At 44.2% G+C, this 12,500-nt stretch overlaps 1 protein-coding gene across 1 annotated transcript in view; it reads right to left on the reverse strand.

The window, feature by feature from the left end:
- The window catches only part of LOC147471469 (uncharacterized), a gene marked incomplete at its 3' end in the record, with an annotated part of 47,744 nt that overhangs the window by 12,500 nt on the left and 22,744 nt on the right, over nt 1-12,500 (reverse strand). Inside the window, 2 exon segments of the mRNA XM_086539189.1 lie at nt 3,011-3,215; nt 7,347-11,366. Coding sequence (XP_086395315.1) covers nt 3,011-3,215; nt 7,347-11,366 — 4,225 coding nt within the window.

Consider the following 12,500-nt stretch of genomic DNA (forward strand, 5'->3'; position numbering starts at 1 on the left):
ATATGATTGCTCTATATGTCTTCTTACTAATATCTTTACATTCTCTTATGTTCATTTCTATTTCTAATCCTCTCGACTGAAATATTCTGCTCTTTTTCAAATACAATCTGAAAATTCAATTCTTTTTGACAAATAATGCATGCCCAAGTATAACTCCTGCATCTGCAATATATATCTAAGACACTCAAACCAAATACAAACTAAGAAATATCTGTATTACCCTACTAACTAAATGGGCATCTGTGAAAAATGAAAAATAAACAGTCACATTGAACAAACTTCAACTTTAAGAACATTTGCTGTAATTTGTAATTGTAATAATAAATTACTATTGACAATGGGAAAACAAAAAGAATTTAATAACATAACACATACCTTCATGCATTTTATCATGCAGACCAGGATACAAGGATCTAATAATGTTAAATCTACTTTAGTCACTATGCAATAAAGCTTTGGCATTAAGGTAAATCTTGCTTTTTTTTGCTCTCCTGCAAACACAATTGTGTATGTACAACTGATGGGTGTTTTCCTGTACACTTTCGTTGTAACATGCCCACTGTGCAAAGTCATTTTGGAATAATGTACATTTACATTGCCAATGCGCCTGGCCAATGTCTTTATATACTGCCATACATATACACTAAACATATATCTCCTCTGAGATATAGATTGCCACTCCATTCTGATCGCTATGCACAGAAGTCATGAACTCGCTATCACATTTTTGTATCTCATTGTCAATGTGGACCTCAATATCTTGTGGGGTGGCTTGGGGGTGGTTGTGTTTACTCCTCGCGAGGGAGAAGACGGAGGAGAAGAGGCGGGACACAACTTTGAGGGTGGACAGGTAACGTCGCCGCGCCTGAGGGGAGCTGCAAGACGATGCCCGATCAGACGGACTTAAGGTATGGGGAGAGGGAGAAATCTTTATAATACGAAGAAGGAAGAACACAACTAATGGGAACTAGGGTACTATCAGAACGATGCTATGAGTATGAAATCAAAGCTTACTTTTAGGTATGCAGGATGGGTTAAAAAAATAAGGAGAGATTGTTAATTTTGGCCCAGCTACATAAAGAAACTCATGACACTAACATTTATGGGAAATAAATGGCCACTAATCAATTGCAAGCATTAAAATCTTGCTTGATACTGAAGCACTAGCAAAGCAACAGTGAAATTGTTATGAAAATCTTTCATGGATATCAAAGAAATAAATTAAAGGATTTCTAATTTGCCACTACAGACAAGGGATACACTGAAACTACGAAAAGGAGATGTTAATCTAATTAAGTTCAGAAGTTTAGTTTACCTCCAGTACAAAATTTGGTTTGAACTACTATTTAAAATATCTATTTAAATTTGAAAAGATTCAACTAAATTAGTAACAGAAAACTATAGCATGTATGACAATGTAAAATATTATATAATCAATATATCTAAGTGGCATGCACTAACATGCAAATGGCTTAAGCATTCTAGAGACATGCAGAGTGTTACATGAGTGGATTATATTTTAAGCCATGCACAGTTTATAATGCTACAAACTTTTAAGCACTTGATATGCTGCTATTCTATATGTGATTCTGTAGTCTTCACATATATAACTGGTCCTTATTTTGGACAATCTATTCCCAACTTGGCAAAGTACAAGTTTTCACTCAACAGTAGTAATGAGGATAAAAGTTCACCAGCTTGCATGTATGTTTATGCAAGTCTAACGCATTGTGATGTAGGCAAACCCTCCCATTACTAATCTTAAAAACAGGCAGAGGGGAGGCTATGATATGAGGGGGATATGGTAATAATAGAACTCCTTAAGTAGCACCGTACTTAAGATACTGGAAAACCATCGTATTGTTCTCCTCAAGAGGCCTTTCAAACCACTGGCCTTAATATGATGTAACATCATGCATACCTTAAATATGCAGAAGTCTATTTGCAGAGAATAGAATTGTTACAGCAGTGATATAAGTGCAATTAATTCCGAAAGTTATTATGATACTCATTAAAAAGACGTGTGCAAGACTACAGCAACAGAGCTTGTGTTGGTCTTCACTATAAAACTATAAACTTATTTTAATCAAAGCAATACATAAAGTGGGAGATTGGATATATAAAACGTAATTCTGTAACAGCAGAGATATTCACAGAAAGAAACAATGACTTTTTTCCCAAAGTCTTTTTATTTGTATGTAATCAGTACGACACTGATTTGAGTGAGTGAATGAGTGAGTGCACGAGTGAGAAAATGGATGAAAGAAAGAAAGAATGAAAGAGTAAATAAATGAATGAGTGAGTGTGAGTGTATAAGTGTGATTGTGTAAGTGTGACAGAGTGTGAGTGTGTGTGAGTGTGTGTGTGAGTGTGTGTGTGTGTGTGTGTGTGTGTGTGTGTGTGTGTGTGTGTGTGTGTGTGTGTGTGTGTGTGTGTGTGTGTGTGTGTGTGTGTGTGTGTGTGTGTGTGTGTGTGTGTGTGCGCGCGCGCGCGTGTGCGTGTGCGTGTGCGTGTGCGTGTGCGTGTGCGTGTGCGTGTGTGTGCGTGCGAGAGTGAGTGAGTGAGTGAGTGAGCGAGTGGGTGAGTGAGTGTGTGCATATGTGAGTGCACGAGTTAATGAAAGAATGAATGAATGAGTGTGAGCATATGTGTGTGTGTGTGTGTGTGTGTGTGTGTGTGTGTGTGTGTGTGTGTGTGTGTGTGTGTGTGTGTGTGTGTGTGTGTGTGTGTGTGTGTGTGTGTGTGTGTGTGTGTGTGTGTGCGCGCGCGCGCGCATTTGTGTGAGTGAGTGAGTGAATGAATGTTTATGTACCGGCGTGTGCTAGGTATGACGTGATCGCATATACATTCAACCAGGCTAGAAACAGGGAACACTACTTCAACGTTTATACACGTAAGCGATCTTCCTAAACAAACAAGCCATGCTGCCCGGAGTGCATACCACCTTTCGCCACTCGGGACCCAACCGGTGTGGGAGATCACGACCTCGTAATCCTTGCATCCTACTTACGTGAAGTTGTCGGTGTGTCTCCTGCGCTCGATGTCTTCCAGCTCGGCCAGGTACTTCTTGCGTCGCTCTTGCTCGTACACCTTCTTCATGTGTTCCTCCTGGCGGCGGGCGAGCTCCTCTTCGGGAATCGCCTCCTTCTGCTCAATCCTCACGGGCGTTCGGTAATGGATGTTCACCTCCCCGGACTCGTACTTGTAAGGGGATTCTGCGGAGGGCGTTTTGCCAGTCAGAACATGCGCTGGGAATCTTGAGTTTTTAATAATAATTTATATATATACATATTTTTTAAGCGAACCATCTGAAGGACTCTGAAGAAATATATGCAATAATCTTAATCATAATTATGACATTCCCTCGGATAAAGGGTATTTGTAGCACATGAAATAATGTTGTATATTCTTCAACGTGAATATGACAGGAGTAAACTAATGCAAAGATGTATTTCCGTATACATTACAAATGACATGTATTATTTATACTTACTAGTCTTCCCTATGGAGGACAGACATAGAACACAAAAAGACAAAACAGTCAATTATCATTAAAAATAAAGCAGTTAGTAGCCATCACCACAAAGCGATAATGCCAAACCAGGACTCTAACCTGACATCAGCGGCATTGAAGCGGCATAGAAATGAACCATCCACCGAAGAAATAAAATGTTAGATATGCAAAGAACATCCAGGTACGGAGAGATGCCTTCCCTGGGGAGGACGGTGAGAAAATGGATCGAAGAAGATATTCTTCCTTTTTTCCTTTCTCCTCCGGTGAGAGAGAGCGCGTCACACACCCGATAAGGTCTGCGAGCACGAGACCACTACCAACTCCCTCTGTGTTAACTCTCAACCAAACGTAAGACATTCAGGCGTGTGAGGAGGAGGAGGAGGAGAAAGAGGGGGAAAGGGGGTATGGGAAGTGGAGGAGGTGAAGTTATTGCTGTTGCAGAACACAGCTTTCGCTTGCGGTAAGTTATTTGTGTCTCCTTTTTAGTGCCAGAGACTGTTTAGTTAGTTTGGAGATTATTTGGAAAGATTAGTTTAGGGCCGAGTAACCCAGTAAAATTATTTACATTCTTGCTCCCTGGACGCTAATGACAGTCGGCAACCCACACGGGGGCTCGAGCCAAGTACTTAATTTGAACCTGAGTGGCTTTATCCAAAGTAAACATTTAAACGTTCGGTTCTATTTACGTAATACAATTGCAGACATCATAAAAATGTTGATAACGTTAAGTTCCAAATAAGTATTTTTGGTAATTGTATTTTGTGTTTTCTTCATGCCATTAATTTTCTCGAAAGCAGGAAAACGGTAAAGTTGATGGGGTGTATTTATAACACTCGGGACGCCATGACCGGAAGAGTCTAAACATAGATAACCTGTAAGTGCGGGAACATTAAAAAAGGAAGATAATTTATGATTCCTTGGAATTTTAAAAAGTTCAAAGGGGGCGCCAAGGTTACAAAAAAAATATATATAAAAAAAAATAAAAAAAATATCGTGCTAGTTCAATTCCGATTTTCCCGCATTAGTGTGAATATACACTATTCTAATAAGTAAGAGTACATGAACAGTATATCAATAAAATGTAATGAAAAACAAAACAAAACAGTACAGACATGAAAAATGAAAAACATTTAGAGCTCTTCCTTCCTTAGTGACATTTATAATAAATGAATAGTTCCGGAGCAAGAGTATGCCAAGTAATTAGGCAGCGGGCAAAAGGAGACATATAGACGACTTCTGCTTTCCGTACACATTATATACGATAAAAATAAAAACAAAGCGAGTATAAAAACCGTGGAATGTAGAAGTAGAGTGTGAATACGTGGGGGAAACAGAAAGAGATTATGAGAACTATTTTTAGTGGCATTCTGTGGATGGGGAATGTAGGTGTGCCATTTAAATGTCTTTGGGGATTTCAGACGCAAATAAACAAGGTTTGAGATAGATAATGGCCACGTACTTTGGGGGATTCTTTTCACTGACTTAAATGTAGGCCATGTTAAAGTGATGAGACATGTGTATTTGTATATGTGCGCATGCATTTATAATTATAGTTATTTCTCTCTGTCTGTCTTTGTATGTGTATGTGTATATACATATATATATATATATATATATATATATATATATATATGTATATATATATTATATACATATATATATATATATATATATATATATATATTATATATATATATACATATATACACATATACATAAATTATATATATATATATATATATATATATATATATATATATATATATATATATATATATATATATATATATATATATACATATATATATAATATATATATATATATATATATATAATATATATATGATATATACATTATATATATACATATATATATATACATACATATATATACATATAGTTACATATAAATATATATATATATATATATATATATATATATATATATATATATATATATACATACACACTTATGTATACATACACATGTGTGTGTGTGTGTGTGTGTGTGTGTGTGTGTGTGTGTGTGTGTGTGTGTGTGTGTGTGTGTGTGTGTGTGTGTGTGTGTGTGTGTGTGTGTGTGTGTATGTATACACACATGTATGTATGTTTAAATGTGTAAGTTTGCGTGTGTATCCGCGCGTACTGAAATGAGAGCTTCTAACGAATGATCAAACGAAACCCGTAGCTTTTCAACACATCATCATCACATTTAGTCATCCAGAAACACTGACGACGCCTTCCAGGGACACAGCCGTTACTGGGGAAATGCTAACTTGGATTACGTGAATGACTGATGGCATCTCGTTCGGGGCTCAAAAGCATTTTTTTCCCTCTCGAGCCTTATATGTGAATTTCGCGAAGACTTGACTTCTACTTTTAATCAGCGGCCGCAATTACTTTTCCACAAAATCAGGGAGACAGAAAATAAATATATAAACAAATCTTTGTTAGTAAGAAGCGAATCCTTTTTGTTTTATGTACAGCTGTTGACGGCAGGACCGAGCCGCGGGTCAGTTAAGTGATGGTCACCGGGTTTCCGCCGTGACCCTTGATGCAGATTGGTAGTCGTGTTTATTTACAGAGAGAGTATTTACATGAGCTGTCTAGGTCAGGTGCAAGGGGCAGGGCTGCAAGGCGTGCAGAGCTTTTCTATGTATTGTTATCATTGCTGTTATCATTATTTTATTATTTTTATCGTTATTATTATTGTTATTATCATTATCATTATTATCATAATCAACCTTATTATTATTATTATTATCACTAATATTGTTATCAGTATCGTTATTATTCCCTCGTCACTCTTGTTGACATGATTAACACCCTAAACATCTTTCTCAGCAACGCCCCGCCATGCCTCGCCCCTTGCGGCCGCCTCGACGAGCGCGGTGCGGGGCCGTCAGAGCGACGCGAGATCCGCAGGGCTTGTTTACCTGGACGTCTGGGAGGGTGTTGATGAGCCCCCGCCAGGTACGGGAAGGGCAGCGGGCCGATCAGCGGTTCTGTGGCAAGACCACCACAGGGTCAGGACGGGTCATGAGCGAAGGAAAATCGAGGAGAGACGGAGGCCAAGATAAGAGCGAAGGGGAGAGACAGGGTGGCGGAGAGGCAGGAGGAATGATGAAAAATGTGACGATATACAACAGGAAGGAAGAGTGTATTGAACAAAGGACGAGAGAGAAAGAGTAATGGGAACCTATGATCCAATCCAAGCATTTTATTGAAAACAGAAAAATGCTGATATACGTGAATCAACTCCAGTTTATATACAAAACATAATAAAAAACAAGTTATAACCTTATTGGAAATTACAATAATCAGCAAACACAAGTGAAAACATAATTGCTAAAATAGTAACTAATAACGTTAGTAATACGTATCAATCGATACAAAAGTGCTGAAACATAATAAGCTTGGTATATCTGCTTATTGCTACACTCAGTGCATTTATATTTCTTAATATCGTCGTCATAGTGGTATTCTTCATGTGCTGACCCTTAAAACCTTTTATTCCACTAGTCACTTCACAGTGTATGCGTGAGAATATAGAAGCTGTAGCAACAGGGAAATAAATCAAAGGTTTCGACAAAGGTAGAGGGAATACAAAGAAAAAAGTAGACCTATATTACCAATGAGCCTTTCTTCGAGGAACTACATAAACATAGATTCCATGGAAATTTGAAGAGAGTATGGCTACCTACAGACGGGTGAAAATGCATGAAAATCTACCTAGGTGATGAAAAGGAGAATTCGCAGAAGTAGGAGACCCTTCACCTGTAGGAATCGACCTTGCTAGTGACAGGTCATGAAACAAATAAAACTCTAGCACCTTTCCATGAGACGGCCTTGTTGTTGTAGTTCTGGTCTCGTCCTGGACTGTGGGAGTAAGGTTGGTATGGCTTCGTGATCTGGGAGTAGGTATTGGAGTAAGGATGAGGCTGTGAGGGGGAATGGTGCTCGGCGCGGGGGGTGTGGTGGGCGTGGTGCACCTGGTGGTGCCGCCGCAGGGTGTAGCAATGGCTACTGCCCCGGGAGGGCGCGGGGGGGTTGGTGTTGGTCATGGCACGAGTCACGCGGTGTGGCCGCTCCAGAGACTGGGTCCAACTCCCTCGGGCTTGGGAGGCGCCCCCTGGGGAACCGTACGACTCGGGCGGGACGTAACGCGATTTGGGGCGGTGCGCATCGGCGTTGTAATCAGAGGACGACGAGCGGGTGAAGGTGGCGGAGGCCCCTGGAGGCGGGTGTAGCTGCGTGGGCGGGTAACACACTGGCTCGGTCACCTGGAGGGCTCGCTGCTTGTGCACAGCCCGGGCGTCTCGTGGGGATGGCGTCGGGGTGGACGTCAGCAGCGGCTGGATATTGCTTCGCACCGCCATTCGCTGCGGTTTCTGTGGCCCCATGAGCGGCGGAGGAGGGCGCGGAGGGACTAAAGTTGAAATGTTTGCCAGCTCATTTACTGAGGGCGCAGAGGTGTACATCTGGCCGATAATTGATACACCTGACCCTGATTGCTGACTCTCAAGACGATCGACAGAAGCTTCCACATTCCCCGTGTGGACGCGCCGTAATACTGCTTTTTCGACAGAGTCTCGGCGTGCCAGTCTCTCGACGGTCGCTGGCTCGCAGAACGCGGGCGAACGAGAAGCCAGGGACTGAAGGGTATTTGTTAGCTTAGATTTGGGCAGGTATTCATCGCGACTCGGCTGCCATCGCTCGGGGCTGCGTGACCGTCTGGGCGCTTCGTACTTGGCGCGCATGTACTGCACGTCCCCTGCCTCTTGGCCTCGCACCACAGTCTTCCCTGAGGGAGTGACGCGGGACAAGGAACCGTTCATGTCCGGCAGGGAACGGGCGCGGCGACGAGCATCCTCGGGGCTCTCGAAGCGATCCTTCAGACGGTTCACGTCGCCAGTCTTCACATGGTAAAGGTAAGAGCGAGAGTGAGACGTGGGGTTTACTTGGTCTCGTTTGTCTTTTGGTTGATCAGAGAGACGCTGGATTGAGGAAGAGCTCACTGGATTGGCCTTGTCATAGATGCGCCAGGCTAATTCGGCCTTGTTGGCCAAATTCACGGATGAGACCGACCTTTCGGGTAGGTAGTTGGGTGAAAACAGTTTGTTCTGAGACTGTTGTTTCAGGCGCGTCGGAAGCGTTGCGTAATGAGGAACCTCGTCAATGTTGAGGCGACTTCCACGGGAAGAATGCCTTTCTGATGACCTGGAGTTACGTCGGGCTCGTTTTTCAAAGAACTTGACCTTTCCTGCAACATCCTTGTGGACGACAGTTCGGACGGACATCTCAGAATCACTCGAGTCAGCCTCACTGCCTTGTTCCGGTGGGAGACTGTTGCTGCGGCCATGGCCTCCTGGTTTCTGAACCACAAGGAGGAACTGGTCACCTGAATTCAGCGAGTTGGGTTCTGACGAGTCCGAAATGTCAAGAGAGTAACAGGTGCGAGGTGACGAGCGTGACAGACTCTCTGGACTGACTGACGTCGGATGGTCCGGTACCTGCAGGCTATCGAGCATAGCAGGTGTCGACTCTAGTCGACGACCCGACTTTTGCTCCTTTACCTTCTCCTGAAATTCTATGGACAGCTGCTTTGAAAGTTGACGTCGCTGATCCTCATAGTGATGAACATTACTAGAACTCTTTGCAGCCCTTGGAGGTGATGAGTGCCTGGAGGGAAGCCTTCTGGTTTGCTCTGGTGGAGGGCGCACATGCAGGGTACGCAGCTTATCTGCCAGAACGCGTCCTGTCTCTGAAACGTCGACACTGTATTTGGCGAGCTCGCGCTGACTCTTGTTCGGTGTTCTCTCCATACTCATCTGTTTCCTCTCTCGCCAAGAGCGGACATTCTGCATTGAGCCATAGATTTCCGTGAGGTGGTCACGAAAGGCATTGACTTGCTCTAGGCTGAGGCTGGTCCAAAGGCCACGAGCTCTTATACCCGAATCTTCACGCGAAAGACTCAGACTAGAACCGCGCCTGCTACTGCGGCTTCGCTCAGGACTCTCGTACATCCGTGACACGTCCCGCACCGAGGAACCTCGCCATAATCCTCGGTAGGTGTCCTTGGAGTTCTCTAGCTCCTGGCGTCGTTTCTGTGAGATCTCGGAACTGTTATCTGTGAGTGAATCAAATTTCTCACGAAGCTCTGGAACGCTCACATCACGGCCTCGAAGTCGGCAGTCACCGGCCCACTTTTTCTCCGGAGTCACTTTATAAAGGAACTCTCGTTCCTTCTGAGCCACATTCAGTTCCTTCATGAGAACATTATATTCTAGAGCCTTTCTTTCCTTTTCACGCATACTCTTCCAGGTTTCGAAATCTATGATTTCATGGGCACGATTATCAGCTGCGGAAAGCTCCACGGTACTCACAGATCGCTCAAGCCGATGGACACGCTCAAGCGATGTAAACAAGCGTCGGAGCTGTGAAATGCGAGCATTGCGAGGAGCTGCATTTCTAAGTTCTAAAATATACTGCCGATAGCGCTGAGGGTGAGAGTGTGGCGAGGGTGTCAAGACCTCCAGACTCTTACTCCGACGAGACTCTGACCAGATCTCTACTGGAATGTTCCTGAAGCTACTGCTCACCTGCCGCACCAACTGGAGGGACCTGAGAGGTGACGTGCTTCTTGATGGACTACGGGACCTGCGACCCACGGCCTCGCCCCTTGTTATGGCCTCCCACTTGTTCCTCTGTTCGCTGAAGGAGTGTGAATAGCGAGAGCGCCTCGGAGCCGGAGCTGAATGAGGCCGCACTGGAGATTCGGACTTTTTTCTTGCTCGACGCTCCTCAGCCCTTCTGTCTGGTACTGGCGAGGGTGACAGGTCGAGCATGCTAGAGTAACCCGTCTCGTTACTCTGGGTTGTGTCAAAGCTTTCACTCTGCTTTAGCTTCTTGTCATCAGCAACTTCCAGAGACACGTCAGAGTAGGGCGACTCTCTGTGGCGGCTGTCCTTCCGACCTACTGGCGACTTCCTGGAAGCTAACTGTGGCTCTGGAGATAAGCAGCTGCTTCGTCTCCTCCTACAGGTGCCTTCGGCACTGCTGCTTCTGCTGTCAACTGGATTTTGCTGGGAAGGTCTTCTGATTTTGTTCATGCTACTCACTGTGTGTCGTGTGACACTGTACATCCCACTCTCTGCTGAGGTGTTTGACCATTTTCTCTGGGCATCAGCACTCAGTGACCGGCTGTGGCCTTTTGTTACATAAGGCTCCTGAACCTTGCTCCTGTATATCCCTGCTTTGTCTGATGATACATCTTTCAGGGAGGTTCTGTGATGCAGCTTTTCCCGGCCATCGCTCTGCCTAACAGGGGAACTAGCCTTGGGTGGTGAGGGAGTTCTACGAGGTGGCGATTTTTCACGATCTTCGATAGTGAAACGTGATTCTGAAACAGCACGACGCTCTTTTAGGAAGTTCTCTCGAACCTCACTGGATTGCTTGGCTGACGAGGATGTTCGACCCAGGGAATTGGTTCTGGCAGGAGAAGATCCTAGTTTCTCCCTCGAACGAGCAACCTTTTCACGATGCCAAGTGGAATACAGAGCTCGAGTTTCTCGCACTCGCTCGGCCGAGGTGGATCGCGGAGAAGGGATAGGAGGCCGGTCCTTGTAACCTTTCATGAGAGATGGGTGCCATTTGGACGAAATACGGCGTGGTGGTGACGGGGCCAGTGACACTTTCGAGGGTGCTGACCTTTTCCGTTCCCCAAAGGTTGGCACTGGAGGCTTGGCCGGTGGAGACATGGCTCTTGGCGAGATATGGGCGTAGGCCAGGTCGGAGAGGGAAGGGTGGTGCAGACCAAGGTCCAGATCCGAGTACACCACGTAGTAGTCGTCTGTAACGGGAGCGGCATCAGTGACAGACCAGTGTTTGGCCTCGTTCTTGTGCTGAGAAGAGTTGCGTGGATGCTGTCTTCTATGCTGCCGTGCTCCCTTGTCCCCAGCGCGGCCAGATGAGCAATATCTGTCCAACTACTTGAGTGCTTCCATACTTGTAATTGCGAAGTACTGTACTTATGGTGCGGCATCAACTGGTAAGTGCTTTGAGACTGTGCTTCTGCAGGCATTCCTTCTGAGTGACCTTGCTTTTTGTACAACTGTGAAAGAGATGTCCTGGTGCTCTTACAATATTACTGGTGCAAATTACGATGCCTCTGATACTTGTGCATACAACTGTATATACAAATGTCCCGACAAGACGAAATCATCCGTTGAGAGGACAGATGCATGCTCTTGAATGTGGGATGATGAGCAGGTGTGCGCTGAGCGGCTGTGGTGCACCAAGGAGAGGGACAGGAAGTGTGCAGAAAGGATGGGTTGTGAGAAGGATGAAGGATTACTGGCCAGGATGCGGGAAGGAGGTCACGGATGACGACGTGCAAAACTGATATAGATTTTCAGTTCAATGAGATGGGGAGGGTGTAGGGAGGACATATGCAAAGGGGTGATCGTAGAGGAGACACAGGTGAATGTAAAACAAATAGGTGAATGAGAGTGGAAGCTTTTGTAATGTTATCAAATGCATGATGAACTTGATGGAAAACAATGGATATTACTCATGGAATACTGGGTGTTGATGGTTCAGGATACAGCCAGCAGCAGCAAGACCAGTTACAAAAACATAGCAAGGCTACAGCAGTGCTCACGATCTACTTGTGAATGATACAGCGAGAGCCTCAATGCTCCAGCATTTCGTCTCAAAACTTGCTTACTTTTAGGAACCTCTGTGTTGTTATTAACGCAGTAGGAAAAATGAACATAGTTACTTTCAGGATAAACATTGTTCTATGTAAAAATAGAGAAGATGGAAAGCTCAAGAGAATAGCATGCACATACGTTCATAGATGGCGAAAATGATCAGACGATGTACCTTCGGATTCAAAGAGAGAGTAGGATCCTTCAAGACAATGAGGAAGACGAAGAAAACGAGAATAAAAGGGATATATGAAATCCTATTCCACTTGCACGGG

Source organism: Penaeus japonicus, unplaced genomic scaffold, assembly GCF_977035675.1.
Source record: "Penaeus japonicus unplaced genomic scaffold, GWHDUDI00000001_assembly GWHDUDI00000008, whole genome shotgun sequence".
Taxonomy (NCBI): Eukaryota; Metazoa; Arthropoda; class Malacostraca; order Decapoda; family Penaeidae; genus Penaeus; species Penaeus japonicus.